This window comes from Hirundo rustica, chromosome 5 (assembly GCF_015227805.2).
Source record: "Hirundo rustica isolate bHirRus1 chromosome 5, bHirRus1.pri.v3, whole genome shotgun sequence".
Taxonomy (NCBI): Eukaryota; Metazoa; Chordata; class Aves; order Passeriformes; family Hirundinidae; genus Hirundo; species Hirundo rustica.
Window position 1 is genome coordinate 25,481,861 of NC_053454.1, and position 19,803 is coordinate 25,501,663.

Genomic DNA, 19,803 nt, shown 5'->3' on the forward strand with positions numbered 1-19,803 from the left:
GCCTTTAAGTTCCTTTGCCATAACTGACATAATCCAGTAGAAGGAGCCAAATTAACTGGTAAGGCATTTTCAATACAAGTTTAACTACCTATCCAAAATCCTTCATTTCCCTGTGTGGAGACAGTGATACAGAGAAGTCCTGCTGTGTTAGCCATTAAACAGATATTAAGCAAAACTAAACAATTTCTCTCCCACAGGACTTTCAGGTTTGTATCAAGTCTCACTGGTAAAAAATGATAACAAGTAAAGCTGAACCAATATTAAAGGTACTTGCAAATTAAGGCAAAGTTATAATTCACTCTTTGAACTAGATGAGAATCTTGCAAGAGTGACTTTATGCTGTAACATTTATTTTCCTCTTCTAATGGATAGGAAGTTATGTCTCCAACTGGGATGGAACAGATTGCAATACCTTTTTTTTTTTTTTTTTTTTTTTTTTTTTAAGAAACCTTCTTAAATAACAGAGAATGTTTTGTACACCAGCAGTCTAACCAAGTTTTCACTTGGGCCAGTGTTGCTGAGGTTAACTCATATCTCCATGGAAAACAAAAAATATTTCTCAGTGAAAAAAAACCTTACAGATACAAGTGTGCTCTCAAACACAGGTGGCAGGAAGTTTTTTCAAGCAATTCTATCACCTTAATGTTAACTAGTTACACTGATTTCCAAAACACATTTTCAGATATGTGGTGCACCATTCACATGTTTGGTTTAAATAGTACAACATATTTACCACTGTGTGGACCACCTTGGTGGCATGCGGATGAAATGCATTATCTTCCTGTTTGAATACAATCATAGGAATAACAACAAGAAAAATATAACACATTTAGCAACGAAGACTAAGTTGTTACAAAAGGCACAATCTGGGAGAAATAGAAGAGGGTTGGGGTACAGCCTCATGTCCTTACCTAGGAGCAACTTATTTATGCACATGGAATTGAAGTTGACGATTAAGTGCTGTATTTTCATTTCTAGACAATATTCTCTGGGAAGCAGAAGTTTTATATCTTGAGCTGGGCAATTAAATGTGGTTTTTACTGGTTTTGAAGATGGAAAAGAATCTAGCAAGCAAAAAAAAAAAAAAAGGCTTAAGTAGAACAAATATTTTCCAGGGACCATTATTAATTATACAACAGACAAATAAATAAAATTTTAGCGGTCCCTCATTATCTAGGTCAACAAAACGAGAAGCAGAATTCCTGGGAAAACTGCTTGATTAAAAGAGCTAGATGCTAGGGATGCCAGCCGAGCAAGGAGGGAAGAAGTCGGGAGCAAACGCGTGCGGCTCCCCGCGCATCCCCCCGCATTCCCGCGCATCCTCCGCTCATCCCGCCCGCATTCCCCGCTCATCCCCGCTCATCCCGCCCGCATTCCCCGCTCATCCCGCCCGCATTCCCCGCTCATCCCGCCCGCATTCCCCGCTCATCCCCCGCTCCGGGGCCGCCCGGCGGCGCGGCCCCGGCCCCAAGGCGGAGTGCGGGCGCCCCCGCGCGGTCCCGGGGCGCGCTGCCGGAGCCGCCCGGCGATGTCCGCGTTCTCCCGTTCGCGTCGCGCCCTCCCTCTGACGGCTCTTGTCAACACCATTGAAATACTGCAGGCCCGCGATATCTGACTTTTATGAAATTCGCCTTCAGACATCACGGTCCGGCTGCGGGTGCTGCTCTCTCTTGGCACAAAAGCGGAGGTATGCATTTAAATTGCTGACATGGATACGTACGCAGAGGGGAAAGGATTACATGGGAAAAGAGCTGCCGAGGGAATACCTGGGCAGTAATGATAAGTTCGGTGAACAAACCAGCATTAACACTGGCCAGTGCAATGGCAAGACTTACTTTTCCTATCACTGAAATAGCTTTTCTTCCTTTGTAAACGCCAAGGCATTTGCTGCCCGAAATAAGGGTGCTGCCTGCCAGCCAGTAGTCAGTACTGCTCCACACTTGGAGGTTTCTGAATTTACATCACTACAGCTCCTCGATTAAAGGCACTGTCCACTTGAAAATGGAGAAGGAGCAATCTGCCACCTGCTCCCTGTTCAGAGCTGAGATCAATTCCTGTCTTTAACCTTCAGCCAACTGTCTTCCTCCTAAATTTGCTAGAAAAAAGCCATGTTGACATCTATGAAACATGAGAGCCTCCAATTTCTGCACCTGTGAGCCATTGTCAGCCGTGAAAAGCAATGCCTCATACACCTAGAACAATGTGCAAAGCACATGAGGAGAGGGCATCACACAGCAACAACCCTGTTGCGTCAAGGAATGGACTGCCCAGGGAGAATTCACACCTTGTTTGTGTCTAGCAGAGATATTACAATGACTGCCAAGGAAATAATGAATCTACTGAAGTTTGCTGTACCTAAAACCACAGGAAGATGCTCAACTACTTGAAAAAAAGGGAGCTAAAAAATGTGAATGCTCCCTAGTGAAAAAACATCACTATCCCCTTCTCATCATTTCCATCAACTTTAGAGAAGTTTTAATTCAAGGGGAAAAAAAAAAAAAAAAAAACAAAAGAAAAAGAAAAAAGAAAAAAAAAAAAAAAAAAAGAAGTATATTTAGAAAAAGTAGTAGCTCACATTAGACCCAGTTTTTGTTGTATTTGGAATACTCTTAAGTTTGTAGAGATTAAAAACAAGGCCTGCCAGCAGTAACAGCTTGTCACCAGCTGAAACCTTATATGCAAGGTTCTTGCCTTTGGTCAGTTGACTTTATAACCTACTAGTTCTACTTTTAGTTTGGTAGCCAAAGTCATAGAAAGTAAGACTAGAGAAAAAGCACATTTGTCTACATTACAAAACTCACCTAATTTCCTTTTGCAAAGATCTAACATAACCACACAGTGTATCAATAACACGGTGCTTTTTTTTTTTTTTTTTTTTTTTTTTTGGAGGTATCGCCTGTTTTCTTTTTGAAATCCGCCTCCTGATATCCCAGGTGTTTATTTAGCACCATTGTGGGTTTTAGGTTTTAACAACTACATAATTCACCTTCAAGGAAGGAAATTTCAGCCACAATAAGATGACAAACTATTACGTCTTTTCTCAAAATGTCAGAGAAACCGCAGAGAGGCTGGCTGCAGCTGCCTTAAGAGGCTGCAAGTAAAGTCAGGAGCTCCTGAGGACTGGAGGTAGTTCCTCTCTCTGCCCTAGGTCCCAGCCTGCACTGTCCGGGGAAGTGGCACAATCAGAGCAAAATTGGAGGGCAGAATGTGAAAAGGGCAACAGGTGATGACGGCACAGAACAGAAGAATCATTTTCATGGTTTTCTTCCAAACCCTGAGGCAGAGTTGAGGATTCTCACAACTAAACCTTCACCTGTGACTTTGCAGCAAGGTAGTGATGCCCCTTTTGTTTTTCATTCTGTCCCCTAAAGACATAGGATGGGTATTACCTCATTCAGAGAGGATATCTCTGTGGTACAAAGTCTACACATAATCAGTACCCTTTCAGTACTGATTGTCAGAGATGACAGTTCCAATGCCATCTGTTTTGCACCACCTTTTCTGACAAGATAAATCCTTCAAGAGAAGGCTTTTATAAAACAGATTTGCAAGAAAATGAAGTTAACACTTCCCTGCCAATCTCAGTCTCGGTCTTTTAAACAGTCTTAACAGTCTTCATTTACTTCATTCTGTATCACACCCCTCATGTAGCTCATGTCAGCCCTGGGGTTTGTGTGCAAAGCCTTTAAAGTAGCTACTGAAGTCTCACTACCAAGCAGCTACCTTGACCTTTTGCAGTGAAAAGGAATGAAAACCAACCATGCAGACCTCTCTGTCACAGTTCTGGGGTGGTTCATAAAAAAAAAAAAAAAAAAAAAAAAAAAAAAGGGAAATCCAGTTTTAAGCTTACAGCAGCAATCCATATTTCATAGGTTAGTGTGGTTTTCAGAGCAATTCAGATAGTTTGAACACCATGGCACTGAGCAGTTCAGAAGTAAAATATGTGAACATTTAACCTTGTTCAGCCTGTGTTTGAATCAAAAGATAGCTGTTCAACAGCTTCAGACTTTCCAAGCAATCTCTGGAGCCTATAAGCATCATAAGAGCTTCTCTGACTGTCACTAGGGAAACCACATATCTGTCCTGCATATGGTCAGCCTTCCAGGGATGAGGCTGTTACTAGGCACCAACATAGGAGAAGACATCTCAAGACTAATTTCCTTAGCTTGATATTGCATTAGTTGTGCATATGAAAGGATAGGTTCCTAACTCTGTGGAGGCTTCTGATGCTACAGTTGGTTCAACTGGCAAAAGTACTGTCAAGTTTTCTAAAGCTTTGAGTTCAAACACATTTTCATTTGATCTGTGTTGTATGATTTAAACCTGATTAAATCTAACACCTGAAGGAAAAATTTAAAAATAGATGAGATGTTCTCTCCTCTGGTAGATATCTGGGGAAAGTAGAAAAACGCAATAAAGTGGAACCAGTTTAAATATTAGTTCAAAAATGTTGACAATTGTGAGATTTTTTTTTTAGAACTCAGTCACTTCTGAGTTCAATCAAAATATTTCTGAAAATGGTAACAATAACGTTAACATTTCTAGTGATAGAATGGCAAATTAATTTTTAATTAAATTATAAATAATCAACACTGTTAAAAGGAAACAGAAGAAAGGTGCTAGTTTTGGAGTAAAAAAGAAATAGTTCTGTGATAACAGAAGATCAAAGATGGCATGGTCTAATTAAAATATAAAATGCCTCATAAATATCAAAGGGTTACCTACAGCTCTTGTAGACATTGTCAAGTGAAACTACAAGCACCTTAATTCTTCTAGAATCATCTTTGTCTCCACTCCCAACTCTGTATTTTGTCACATCCTGCATAGGAAATCAAATTAAAATTTGTGCACTGAACCTGGTTTTACTGTCAGAGCTCCTCCAAAGAAAGTTTAAAACTTTTGCTGATGATATATCTGTCTTCTGGCAAACTGAACAACTCAAGCCTGACTAAAAAGTAGTTGTATTAGAGCTAGCTACAAAACAAATTTTAATCATGAATTCTGTCCTTGTTTTCTGTCTCCTCTTCTTGTATATCTAGAAGCTTCCTCGGTGCATAGAGAAAGGCTTATGTGTAACAGGAATGTCACACAACAGAAGGCTGAATTCCTAATTAACAGCAGCTCCTTCCACTTGAAAACTTCCACTATTTACACAAAGTAATAAAAAAAAGAAAAGTCAATAATCAAATTGTGCCTCTGTTTCAGATGGATACACTACAGATGATATTGAATTTTACTGGAATGGAGGAGAGTCAGCAGTAACAGGAGTTAATAACATCGAGCTCCCACAATTTTCTATTGTGGATTACAAGATGGTATCAAAGAGAGTGGAATTTACAACAGGTAAGCACTGACAAGTTAAAAAAAGTTGTGCCCTCTTCCTCCAACCCAGAAATATCAGTGCCTACCTTTTGTGAGGCATTAGTCATTATATGACTTCTTTCTTTCAGGAGCATATCCTCGATTATCACTTAGCTTCCGGCTTAAAAGAAATATTGGATACTTCATTTTGCAAACCTACATGCCTTCCACGCTGATCACAATTCTGTCGTGGGTGTCTTTTTGGATCAATTACGATGCCTCCGCAGCCAGAGTTGCTCTAGGTAACTTCTCAAAACAACTGAGCTACGCAGACACCTGCTGTCTTTGAAAACAGTGGCACCAGATCCATACTGCTGGTTGTACCATCATTAATTGTGATCTTTCACAAGCAGCACAGGGCCTTAGTTGTCAGGAAGGCAGGCAAGTGTGACCTTGCCAACAGCTGAAGCTCTTGCTCTGCACTTAGGTTAGGATTCTGACTGACTTCCAGTTGGCATAATGGTCTTTGGATCCGGCCAGAAGTATCTTGCTTCCGAACTGGAGCATAAAAGTCTAATTCAGGTATCTAAGGGTATCTGCACTGTGCTGCATGATCAATCCCTGCTGATGTTAAAAAGTGTTCTCTCAGGCCAGATCTGTGACTGGAATGAATACACAGGATCCTACTGACATCAGTGGAAATTTACCAGCTTACACCAAATAAGTCTGTTTTACTTACAGGGTCGGTTCTTTCCCATACCATGTTCCTTCCTATAATTTTCCACAAGAGTGAAGATCTTCTCCGCTGTCTCTGCTTTAAGGCATATGTTTTTCAGCTTTATTGCCATTTTGTTCCATCTCCCTGCAAATTAAACTTGTTACACCTCTGCCTAGAGCTATTATCTACATGCATTAATGTTGTAATATATTAATTAGGTTTATATTTCACTGGATTTGTAATGGTTTTTCTATGTATCTGTCCTATGATCTGCCCATCCCCCCCACTGAAATGTAACCTAACTCTGTTCCCCTCCCGCTTCTCCCTGATCGGGTGCTGCCTCTGGGCCCTGCCCCCTGGGGGAAAAAGCCACGACAGGGGAGGGGCCAGGGATTTCTGGCACCTGTGAGCCATTGGGACGGCTCCCGCCAAGCAAGGCAGGACTCAGGAATAAAAGCTGTAATATCCCACCCGGTGAGAGGGAGCAGACTCTTTTACTTTTGCCATCGGCGGTCGTCTAGTCTCGTGGGGAAAACTACACATTAATGACTCATGACTAAAGTAGACTAAAAAGTCATTTCAGTCAGCTAAAAGAAAAAACACATGAGAAAAAAAATCATTCAGTGGTGGGTAACAGGATGAGATGGAAATGCTTTACTTGCAAGCACCTAGTTAACAGGAAAAATTGTTTGGTACAAGCATATATCACTTTCTCTTCATCAAAGACCATCACTTTATCAAAAGACTTCGCTTTGTCCTTTCAATCCTCCATTTTAAATCAAAAGCTAGAGGCTTATTGCAGATCCCCATAGCAATGCAAGTCACCTATGGGGTCAAGAAGAGCTACTGCTGTAAATGAAGTAAGAAACATTTTCTCACATAGAACAGCAATCAACTCTTTGCTATCCAGGCCAGCCAACATCACATTCCCTAGCACATTCCCTAGTTATTGCAAAAATTAAGGCAAGGAGTTCCAACATAGCCTGGGCTGTTTGAGGTAATTTAATTCACCCTCCACGGCATGAAAAGCCAAGGAAGGTGCTATCAGCAGACTTGCAGGGATATGTTCCTTTCCAGTTCCACAAAACACATTCCTTTGGCTGTTAAGAACCTGATCACATAATTAACCCATCTGCATGAGAAATGCAATGCTGCCATTATGTCTTTTGTGCTCAAATCTCCTTCCTTTTCTTATTAGTGGATGTCTATTTCTTCCTTCCACAGGGATCACAACTGTGCTGACCATGACCACCATCAGCACCCATCTCAGGGAGACTTTGCCAAAGATTCCCTATGTCAAGGCAATCGATATTTACCTGATGGGATGCTTTGTCTTTGTGTTCCTGGCCTTGCTGGAATATGCCTTTGTAAACTACATATTCTTTGGGAAAGGACCTCAACGTCAAAAAAAGACAGCAGGCAGGGCAGGACATGCTACAGGCGAGAAGAGCAGACTGGAAACAAATAAAGTCCAGGTAAAATGTTCAAGCTATCTTTTCAAATATCACTTTTACTGTGAAAATGTTCATTTATATGATGATAGAGATAACTACAGGCAGAACACATGTGCAAAAGCATTAACGATTGCCTAGAGAAAAACTGTATTTTAAGGAGATCAGAACAATGTATGGTCTGTTCCATCTTCAACTGAAAACAGATTAATAAAAGACAGAAAATGCAAATGAATATTCAGGACGCATTTCTTCTTTGTATTTCTTGCAGGGGAATACAAGGGGTACAAGGAAGTTAAATATTTATCATTTCAACTGTATAATTTTTTTGCTTTAGAAGGTGGTATAGAAGATATGTTTATTATAAAGTTCCTCTTTACATACAGAAACTTCACCATAAATAAAAAGCATAGACAAGCTCTGTTGCTTCAGTGAGCCCTGAATGAAGCCTGTAGCACTGAGCTGCAAGGAACGTGAGGATGCTGCTGTTAGGTTGTAACAGCTTTCATAGACACCAGGATTTTTCCCTCAGCTAAATTCAGGCATACCACAACTATCCTCTCTTTAAAAAACAAGCCAGAAAACTTTCAGGAAGTAATACTATGGACATATTTTTAACGAGGATGAGTTTAATTTTGCAATACATCACTGAGAACTTGCAAACATCTATAAACTTATTTCACTTTTTCCCAGTTTTTCAGAAATAAATGCTTTGAAGCCTTGGGTTTATTTGGCCCATTCTGACTCAGAGGTAAATACGTATCCTAACGAGCCAAAAGTTTTCTTCCTTCCTATGCTTTACTTACAATATATTACATCCAAGTATTAATGAGATCTTGCCCAGGCTGTCCTATAAACTTCTTTACTGTTGTGGCCTGAGGTGATAACATTTTGACAAAACTGTATTTGAGCCCTGTGTTCAATTTGAAGAATGAGACCAACATAAAAAACTCTAAGAAGTAAGACTTCATCTTGATAGATGGCTACAGTGTCACATACACATCAGGAAGTGCATTTCAGAAACTCTGTGATATCTTATTACATTCTAGAGCTGTGTGTTTAGTGTCCCACCACAACAACTATGCATCATTAATAAAGCTGTCATATCCCCAGTCTCAGTGAACTCATGAGCCCAGTAAAAGTTCTTATTTACATTTGCCTTCTGTCCCATTGTGTAGAAGATGCTTTGTTACAGTGAGGGCACAAATTCAGTTCAGGCAATCAGCAGTCTCCAAGAGCCCACAAAGTACTGTCTTCCACAGAGCAGAGGAGATAAGTCACCCTGGTATGGATTGTTGTGCACAGACATTGTCTATCCATTTCTATGGAAAATAAGGAAGGAGAAAAAACAACATAACCCACAAACTCTGACCAGCTAACTCAACAGCTCCTGAGATAACCCAGCCTAGGTAAGAAGCAGCACAGCAAGATTTGTGATGAAGAGGAAATCAAGACTTCTTAAGAGGTCAGCTTTGGCTGCATGTGCCCCAGTGCACTGAACTGAGTAAAGGATAAGAGTGCAGGTAAGTTCTTCTCCTACATATTTGGAGATTTTTTTTAATTAACAAAATGCCGTAACTCATAACTAAAAGCTTGTGTAAATGTTATGCAGCAAAGATTACACTGAGATTGGTACTTTGAATGGGATGGAAAGTTTTTAAAGCACCACATTGCTTATACCATTATTTTTCTGATAGAATAAGAAAGTCATACATGCTTTGTACCAGGATTTCTAAGTACAGCAATCTCATTCTGAGACTGAGAGTGCTTTAAGTGAACAGACTGCTTTCTGCCGGTACAGTGCAGGTTTGTGATCTGAAATACATATATATGCACACATATACATAAAAACACATGTGAATGGATATCAGTGAATTTTGTTTTCCACACACTGATGTGAGACATTGTGAACATTAATTTTACTCAGCATAGAAATGCTGATTTCCAACAGTTGTATTTCTGTCTTTGGCAGGAAGAGTGCACATGACCAGAGCAGTGGGACACAGCAAGGTTATGTGACCTCCAGTGAAACAGCTCCCAGCCCCTCTCCATCATTTTCTTGAGATTTTTCACTGGTATTATGACGCCTGCACCAGAGCAGGGGAAACTTTTTTTGAGCATAGAAGAAGTAGAGTTGTAAGTATGTATAGCTATAGGACATTTCTTCCCTTTTACTCTTGACCCACACCACTTATCAATACAGGGACCTGTAACTATTAGAAGATATGTAACAGTGCTTCATCTCTTTGTGCCAGGTGAAGATATCTATCATTCCCATACATACAACTCCAAAGACTAAAAGAATTCAAATTCCTTCACCAGATCAAGCTTTAGATGCGTAAGCAATGCTCAGCAAACTGACCACAATATTAACAGTACAGAGAAGACCAGATGAAAAATGAAACTGAACTGCTGTTTCATAGGTGGCTGTTCCATGCTTTACAGACTGAAGACGATGGAAATAAAGTCTCTCCAGCTTCACAATTTATGCCATTTTTATCTTTAATATACAGAAATTATTAATTTGTAGTAAACAATCTTTCTGTTTATCTGAATAAAGCATAAAGACTGTTTATATCTCCTGTTCATTTGTCAAAGCTAGATGTCACTGATATCACCATAATTATGGATAAATAGGAAACACTACCCAGCAAGAAAATATTTAGACAGTCCATGCATGCAGCTGCTTCTCTTTCCCCAGACAATTATAATGTGAATAGTAATTTCACAGAAAATATCTCTTAAGTATGAAAAAAGATTAGGATGCAATCATAATTTGAGTGCAAAAGGGGCTACGCCATCGAAAGGTTCATAAATGACAACACAAAGCAAGTAATAGATTGTCCCCCCAGTTCTGCGCAGCATCACGCTCCTTTCAAGTGTCCTGTGAAACACTAAACACTTGGGATAGAAAACCAGAACCCAGCCTCAGGCTCCAAGGAAAACTTACAGTTTTCCAATGCAGTGGCTACTGGAAGAAGAAAAAGAAGGAAAGCACACAATCACACAAATATCTTAACTTTCAAGTAAATCTCCTTGTGAATTATGACAGCTCTGCTGAGCATAAGCTGTTTCTTTGCAGATCAGATTGTGGTAACACTACAGCATTTGTTCCAATAAGACAACCTGTATGACTAACATGGCCCTGACTCTTTCATCTTAAGAGGAAGAAACAATGGGTTTGCTCTTACCTTTTATCTCACAACAGTTAAGGTAAAAAAAAAAAAAAAAAAAAAAAATCATTCCAAATAGCACTAAACATTTGAAACCCATTCTCTTTCAAGGAACGCTAACATGCACTTCCCCTAGAGTTGTCTGACCACTTCTTATGTGGTCAATACAGGCGTGTAGTTTTGGGTTGTTTTCTTTTTATGACTTTGACTATTTTACATTTACAATATCATTTGATGATCCTAAGCAGGAAACACATGAAAAAATGAGTTTCATCTCTCTTAGTGTGAGGACATTCATTCAACCCTCAGTGTTCGATTTGTCTGTCTGTGCGCCAGGAAAGCTGAGACCAGTCTGTCAGTGTCCTCTCAGGGTGGTTTGGGTGACTTAGTCAGGGGCAGCCTAAGGGAGACTCCTCAGCAGGTCTTCCCAGTTTATGACCCCTTAGTGGGTCGTCCTCTTTATTTGAGTACGCTACCCTCTGCCAGCAACAGCCAGCACCTGGGAAGGACTCACACCAACAGCTTATGGAATATCACTACTTATTAATAAAAAATGGTGACAGGTTAAGGGTCAAGGATTGCCAATGATAGCATCTGACTGCAAAAACACATTCTAAGCAATGCACAGACAAACTCTAATCCCTAGTGAAAGTATTCAGCCCACACAGAGTGATTCTTACCCAGTAGGGTTCCCTGTGGGGTAGAAGACAAGGTTCAGCCCATCAACTGATGCCAGTAGTTACAATGGAGTCTTCCCTAACTTTTCCCCATTCTCAACTTATTTGTATCCTGTTTCTTTACATTTAAGTGGAACTTGTGTGACTCTAGCCATACACACCTTTGTTACTGATTGGTGTAAAATTCTCTCGCTTCACTCTTAGAATCCATTAAATATGGAGCACATGCCCAGTGAGGGGTGTTCATACCTTGGATGGAGGTGTGAGTTAGTATTACAATTAGATTATAATGAACCAAGTTCATCTGAGAACTATTTCAGCACAGTTGTTGGCTCAGCAGCAGGAGATCAGCTGAGTTTTAATAAAATTTTTAATACTTTGCAGTGAACTTCAAAATATACTGAAAAGTGGTTTTAATGATGTGGGAAATTGCACAGAGCATTTGACCAGGTACATAAGAACATGTTTTATACTTCCATGAGCTAATTTAATCAAGATCAGTGTAAGGCTCTTTGCTCTGAATTGCAAAGACTGCAATTCAAAGACCAACTTGCTTCATGACATACAAATCATCTTACTTAAAATGGTTTAAATTAAATTAATTTTAAAAATAACAGGTTCATTCAGAACGCTTAGAGCAGGAATTCAGACACTGCTTGGCTCATATTAAATTGTCAGGATATATTAGTTTAAGAAAGATCACTGTGAATCACTTCAGAGTGTAGGCAGCTACGAGTTTTCTTCCCAAAAGAAAAGTCATAATAACTGCTTAATAATGCTTGCATTATTGTTACTATTATTATAACACTGAAGTCAATTAACTTACATATTAGATTATGTAATCAAAGAAAGTTCAAAGAGCTGTTTCATAAAACTGGGAAGAAAAGATTGACCTATCAAAACTTCTGAGAATTAAAAAAAAATCTTTTTACACAGAGGCAACTCTGAGATCACTGGGTTTTTTTCTGCAGAAAAAATGTCATATCTTCAGAATAAATTCACAGTCTCCTAGTTATGGCATATCTCTGGAGAGTAGGAGACCCTAGCTTAAATCTTCTTTCTTCTTAAATTTGAAGGACTGACCTAAAAAGTATCAACTGGGTAGCCCATATCTCAAGCAAACACTGGGCTGAAACACCAGGCTGATTTGTGACAAGCTGTTCCTTCTAATCCAGAACATGTGAGATTTTCCCACCAAAACAGTGGTGGGAACTGGGGTCTTACCACTGAACGTTCATTTCAGCGCATACAGAGTCAATTTCTAATTTAGACTTGTGCATTTTCTATCTGTGATGAGTTATTACTTCACTTAGAAGACTTTTTTACCCCACAGTTTCTTGTGTGGCTTTTGTACAAATAGTCCTTTCACTGCTTTGCTTGCAGTTAGTAAGTGCTTAGTCTGGCACAGTGCAAATATACCATCAGTTATGATGCAAAGATTTCTCCTGGTGATGGGAAGGAACATCTTCCCCATTGCCAGGTGGAACTGAAACTTCCTTTGGTCCCATCTTTCTTTTGCAGCAATGCACACAGACTGGGCTTCCCTGTGTGTTTTGTTTGGAATTTTTTTCCTGCACATACTTCAAATCTGCTGTAGATTATTGTATCATTTCCTAGCTCTACTATGTCTTATTGAAAATGTAAAGCTCAGAGTGTAAACAAAGCACAGCATGTCAACAGCACTTCACAAGACTAGATAGTATACAATTAATACCTTATTCCCTGATGTAAAGGCATCCACAGACATGATTGAGTTTGTTATAAATTTGGGATAGGTCCAATACCACAGTTTACCAAAAACAACTTTAATATTCAAGCCTCAATGTGAAGACTTTGAAGTTTCATTTAAGAGGCCTGTGTTCTGATTTATATTTCCCTCATATGGGCTACAGTGGATGTTTAAATATCTGCCAATTTGAAACATCTATTAAGTCTTTATGGAGAAGTCAGAAGCCAGCCTGGAAATGCCACAAAAGCTTTTCAAAAGAGGTTTTACTACAAATGTGTTGAAAACTAAAGATTTGTGAGAAGGAAAACACATCACAGCAATGCAGCAATTCATGGCTAATTACACTCATACATAAAAGACAGTGGTACAAAGATATTTAATATATACATATATATAATAGTGCCAGACATGTACATACTGGTTGCAGTTTCCAGTTCTTTGCTTAGGTATTTAAAACAGTGCTCTGACTAATAGCACAAATAAAGTGACAAACACATTTGAAACAACTGTTTCTGGTACCAACCCATAAAAATGCAACTGAATGTTTTCATTGAATAAAATGGATTATTCTATACTCACATGAAGAAGTTAATGGTACGCTCTAACTTCATCCCTATAATATAGTAATTGCCCAAAATCAATTCTCATCACGAGTATTTTACAATAACTGACAAAATACATATGTATCTACGTGCTCTTCATATGATAAACCCATTGTTACAAAACTTTTAGAAACTAACCTGCAGCACTAAAACAGTCAAAAACTATTTAAAATGGGCAGAGACAGCAATATTTTCTTTTCACCTTGAGAATGTGAAAGCTTCAGGTGCCAGTCACTAGACTTTAAAAATCAGTATTTCATAAAGGCCATGATCCAAGTAAAAGAAAAAATTACAGAAGTCTTACTTCACAGAGAATGAGACAATTAACTGAATTATAAGACCAAGAAGCCAAGTAAGGATGGAAGGTGCTTAGATGTTGACTAGCTAATTTCACACTAGTCAGGGAAGTGTATTGAGTATCTTTTCACTTTTGTGAATGCTGCACCATATAGGGATGTCATTGCAGCCCCAGGAGCACCTTGACAATAGAGCCATCTGGGAAACGCCTTGGGTTGCCTGAGGAACTTGTCTAATCCACGTTCCTTCCTTGACACAGGTTGATGCCCATGGAAACATACTTCTCAGACCACTTGAAATACAAAATGATGTTGGCAACTCAGATGTGTTCACGAGCCTCCGTGACTCCCGAGCCACCACGTACACGTACGACATTGCCAACCTGCAGTACAGAAGAGCCACTTCCAGCAGAGACCTCTACAACAGGAGTGCTCTGGACAGGCAAAGGCTCCATAAAAAAGGACACTTACGCAGGAGGACATCCCAGATTAAAGTCAAAATCCCTGATTTGACTGATGTTAACCTGATAGACAAGTGGTCCAGAATGGTCTTTCCCATCATGTTTATTCTTTTCAATGTTGTTTACTGGCTGTATTATGTCCACTAAATTATGCAATAATGTTACTACCGACTAACATAATTAGACTTGTTTCTTTTCCTTCTCAATTTCATTAATTCTGAAGAACTGCAGTAGCTATAATGTTCCATGTTCAACATAAGATACTCTGCCACGGAACACTTCTAGATTTGAGCTTTAAAAAAATACAACAACCCAACATAAATCTGGGGTCACAACATTTACATCAGTTTAGTACAGATCAGGTCTGAAGGAGCATCTTGAGAAAAATCGCTCTACCTTGATTTTTACAAAGTTTATGCATCATTCATGACCTTTCTGTGCTGAATTTACTTTTTTTAAGTGGAAATTTGTCCCACTGTATTTCTTATCACATATTGGCAGCTCACAGCAGCATGCTTCCAAACAACACAGTCAAACTACTAGTAGTACCTATGTCACTGTCTTTCACCATTTAGAGTGTAGAGAAATTTGAAGAAATTACAGTTTAAAGGATTATAACTATTGCACCATGCTTCACTTCAGTCATAATAGTTATAATGGGAAGTATTTCCATAGTGTGTTTGAGAAGTATCACTCAAGGAGAAGTCAAATAACATTTTCAGAGGCAGAGATCTTCAAAAGAAAGAAAGGGTGGCAGAGAGAAATCCCACTGAGTTTCCAAGCAAGGAATCAGCTGATTTGACTCAAAGGAATTCTGTTTTTTCCACAAAGTTGCAAAGTTGACATTTATGAGAATTGTGCCATATGTAATTTTATATTAAAAAGTAGAAATCAAACACATATTGAATCCTTGAAGCAACTCTGAGGGTTATCCCAGGCCAAGATTTTTCTTGGGGCCCAGGTTTCTTTTGGCTGGTAATTGCAGTATTCTCCCACAAGTTGGTAGATGTCTGGGAAGAGATGTGAGGAAATTCCTGCACACACTTTCCTTCAGATTTCTTTATTCCAGTGACAACCAGGAGATGCAGCAGAGTCTTATGGCACACTGGCAATGCTGGCTGCACTCCTCCTGAGGAGCTGCCTCTTCTTAAATGGCTGCCTATTGCCTGACACAACTCCAGCCGAGGAGCCACAGGCAAAGGGCTAGCAACACCCATGCAACCGACAAGCAATAGGTCGGTCATCTTCTATCTATGTTCAATCCACTTTCCTTCTCTATTGCCAATTGTTTCCTAACAGCACTGACACTATCTTTCCTAACGTTGCGATTTAATGAAATTATTATCAGTTAATCTTTTTTTGTATTGCAAGTGTTTCATACTTTTAGAAGAGTCAAGCTATACAAGCCAACAGACTCTATGTGTGGTACTGACATGGTATTACCAATGGAAGCTGGTACAGAAAGAAACGCTGGTCAGGATACAAACAAAAAAAGTGATGTGGAAAACTTCTTTAGTAATTCCTCATTGCCTGGCAGTAAGGTCAGCTGATGACCTTATTGCCATCTGGCATTGAAATCTCTTTAATCAGAACATAACAATAAATTAAACCCTCCTACATGTTATGGTTTGTCACATTGTGCAAGACCTGAACCTTCTCACAGACCAGGGCCTGCTGCCCCTTCCCTTTGTGCAGCAGGCTTCTGCTGAACGAGGTAGAATCAGAGAATCGCTAAACAAGAAAGGGAATAGTTTTAATTTACTCACTACAAAAATTATAAGGCTGCAAACGAGGCATTTGACATTGCTAATCTAAGGGAGTCTTTGACACTATCCATTTTTCTGTGGGCTCCAAAGTCCCAGTCTCATCCCAAGTTCAATGGAGCACAATGGTGGTCTCCTCAGTTGTCTTTTCTCTGCCACTACAACATTTAACCTCCAGTCTACTAAAGAGTTGCTCAATTTTACAAGATTAATCAGCCCCTAAGTAAAACTTGAGGTGATTCAGGACTAATATTAATGACAGACAGATGTCTCTTCTGAATAGGCTATATATGCCTATCTCCTCCCTGAAACAACTGCAAATAATTTTTAAACAAGAACTTCACATGGGGCAGTTTGATTAAGTTTTTAATCATAGTTAAGCCATGTTAATATCAAGAATATTTCAGTGGAAACTAACAATATTATTTTGGTATTGTAAAATAAAGAATACAGAGAACATAAGGATGTCTTGTAAACTGAACTTTCCATAACTGCAAAAAATAGCATCAGGAGGGAGACAGCAGGACCATATCTGCTGTCCATTGCAAACACATATCCCATTAATTTGTTATGAATTCTTTGAAATGGCATGAGACTTTACAGAGTAAGTCCATGAGCCATTGAATTTGCCTGTTTTGTGATTATATGCAAAAATTAAGTCAAAGAAGTAAGCCAAAGAAAGTAATGCATTCTGCAGATTTGTAGTGTAAAATACAACAACCATCAGTGGCTCATGTTTTGCATTACCTGATTTCCCAAAGATATTCACAGGCAGACCTCAGGTAAAGTAATTAAGCCCAGCTGATCCAGTGGTGAAGAGATACTACAACCTCTCTTTACAGCTGCAGTGAACATTTTAGAAGAGCCAACATCCAACATGACATCATAAAAAGACTCAAGGTTTTTAAGAAAGGATCTTTTGTTTCTGATTACAAGCGCAAAGATTGGCTTTAATGGTCTTCAGCTTTTTTTTTTTTTTTTTGTAGACCCCTAACATCTGCATTAAAGTATTTTTCTAGTTTATGGTTCAGCCAGATACTCCTGGCATAGTTTATAGGTACATGGATTGAAAGCAGTTACACTGTACAGTTCCAAGGGGGTAAAAAAAAAAAAAAAAGAAACAACAAAACAAACAAACAAAAAACCAAAAAGCCCACGCATGGAGCAGAGTAAAAGCTATTAAAAAAACAAGAGCAGAGCATATGCAAAACCTAAGAACAGCATATTCCAAAATAGGAGGGTCTACCCGTCTACTCCAGGACACATTGAACACATGACACCTATCCAAAATCCCAGCCCTGTAGTCCACTTTGAGCAGCACACACCAAAGCCTGTCTGCATCGAGAGCTGGAAGCCACGACCTTGAGTCAGGAAACAGCTGCCAGCTCTCAGTGCAAAGTTTGGTAGCAGGGCCAAAAGCTAGCTGCTGCTAACCCCACCACATACAGAGGAAAGAGCCACTAACTGTAGGTACAACTACTTCTAGAGAAAAGAGCAGAAGAAAACATTTCTCACCTGAGAACAATACCTTGGCAGCAAGGAAAAGCCAGTGGTGTATTAGTGGCATGGGATGGCAAAATGAGTTTGTTTATGGGTTACCCAGGTACATTTCCATCTGGAACTGGAAATTATGGGGCACAAAAGAAACACAATCTCTTCCCATCAACAGGTTGGAGTAATTTGGTTGGCTTTATGCAATAAAGGGGAATAATGCTGTAATGCAAAGTTCCCTCACAGTTGTACTTCAGTAGTTTCCCTACCCTGAGAAACCAGACTTCAAAATCAGCACAGATAAGGTCCTATTGCTAATTAGGTTTTAGCTGAACTCCCATGCAGATTGTGCAGCACTCATGCAATTTTTACTGGAAGGCCTCTTGGGCTCAGTTTCCTGAGGCACTGAGCTTCTACTGTCCCTGAGCGTGTACATTTGTGTGCCTAACTGGGAGTCTCCCAACAATATTTGAATCCATTGATAATTTCAACCAAAAGCTAAAAGAGCAGTAAGGATCTGAGCTACTATATTCCTTCAAGTTTCAACAAAGCAGCTAGCTTAGCAGCAGATAAAGCTCATATTAATCTACCCCGCTACTCTGGCAGAAAGAAGCTTGATGAACTCCAGCCCTATTAGATACAAAAAAACCAGTCTTTTCAGTGAAACAGGAATATTTTTACATTACATTGCTTTATGCTACCCCTGAGCAGCACAGAGGTTGCCATGTCAGAGTATCTGCTGCTTCACCTAGTCCACACTTACAGGAAATGTTCCTTCCCTTTGTACCGTGAGTGGAGGATTTCTTGACATAAATCATGAGGAAAAGTCACCCAGGGCCTGAGGGCCATGTTCCACCAGCTGTTTCCCATCACCAAAGAGCCTGTTCTCATGAATCCTCACATACTGAGGATGCATTGCTAACATGACATGGGAGTATTATTAAAAAAAAAAAAAAAAAAAAAAAAAAAGCTGGATTATATCTGTTATGTAAAAAAGTACTTTAAAAATGGCTTCTGTATTACAATGCATGACCTCCCCACATCTGTGACTGTACATTTCTTCTGATCTCCATGGGCAACCAACCATCCTGCAGCCCAAGGAAGGCAAGAGATCACACAAGAATAATGAATTTCAGCATGTAATAATGCCAAAATAATATATGCACAGGGTGAAAGAATTAAGTGACAAATAAAAAATCTGGCATTTCTTAAAAGAAGACCAGGTGACTTTGGTCTACTTACTGCCTTGGAGTTCAGAGTTCACTCTATGTTGTTTGCTCCTTGACATGATTTTCTTGAGTATTTTGTAAGTAATCTTGAGTCTCCCAGAACTATAAAAACATCACTTCTTGTCTCATGCTGGTGCCAATCTAAGAAAAGGCCTGGTACTCACTCTTTTACACTTTTTTTTTTTTTTTTTTTTTTTTAAATCCAGTTGCATTTGAGTATCAATACCAAGGAGGAACTAAAATAATTACATGGCAGAAGAAGCACATCAAATTGCTAGAGATCATTACTGACCAATTTCTTTTAAGCTAATCCCTGGCTCTCTGTACCTGCACAGCCTCATGCAAAAGTATAAAATCAATCACACTGCCAAAAATGTAATAAAGACGGTTTCCTTTAGCAGATCATGCATTTCGGTGAGAACATCAGCCATCTCAGCCACATCTGTGAACATACCAGTTTACTTGTTCCCATCTGTGAAATGTCATTTGCTGTTCTGATCTAGCTGACAACATATTATCTGGGGTTTTTTTAGATTTTCAGAGGAAACTTTGAATGTTGTATACTGTAGCTAACATTTCTGAGACAAAGCTGGCAAATCATCATTTCAAGAAAGAGCTGAATGAGACTTTGGCATAGTAAAGAACCCAGGATTGGGTTTTACAAAGGAAGATAATAGCATTAAAAATTATCCTCATTAGACGATCCAATGTTGCTCTGGCTCCCATTTAAAACAATAACAACAGAAATATGGCAGATCTGAAACTTCTGCATCCCCATCTCCCCCCCCCAAAAAAAAATTACTGTAGCCATAAAAAAAAATAAATCTATATGGTACTAGGAATGCTTCATCACAGTCCATCACCAAAGCAGTCCCTGTGGACCTGTAGCAGCTCCTAGTTAGAAAAATCCCC

General features: G+C 39.3%; 1 protein-coding gene across 1 annotated transcript in view; it reads left to right on the top strand.

The window, feature by feature from the left end:
• The window catches only part of GABRB1 (gamma-aminobutyric acid type A receptor subunit beta1), a 118,285-nt gene extending 102,609 nt beyond the window's left edge, over positions 1 to 15,676 (top strand). Inside the window, exons 6-9 of the mRNA XM_040065379.2 lie at positions 5,206 to 5,343; positions 5,451 to 5,603; positions 7,244 to 7,494; positions 14,208 to 15,676. Of these exons, the coding sequence (XP_039921313.1) occupies positions 5,206 to 5,343; positions 5,451 to 5,603; positions 7,244 to 7,494; positions 14,208 to 14,555 (890 nt within the window). The 3' untranslated portion in view covers positions 14,556 to 15,676. The remainder of the gene's footprint in view (positions 1 to 5,205; positions 5,344 to 5,450; positions 5,604 to 7,243; positions 7,495 to 14,207) is intronic.
• Positions 15,677 to 19,803: the final 4,127 nt, after the last annotated feature.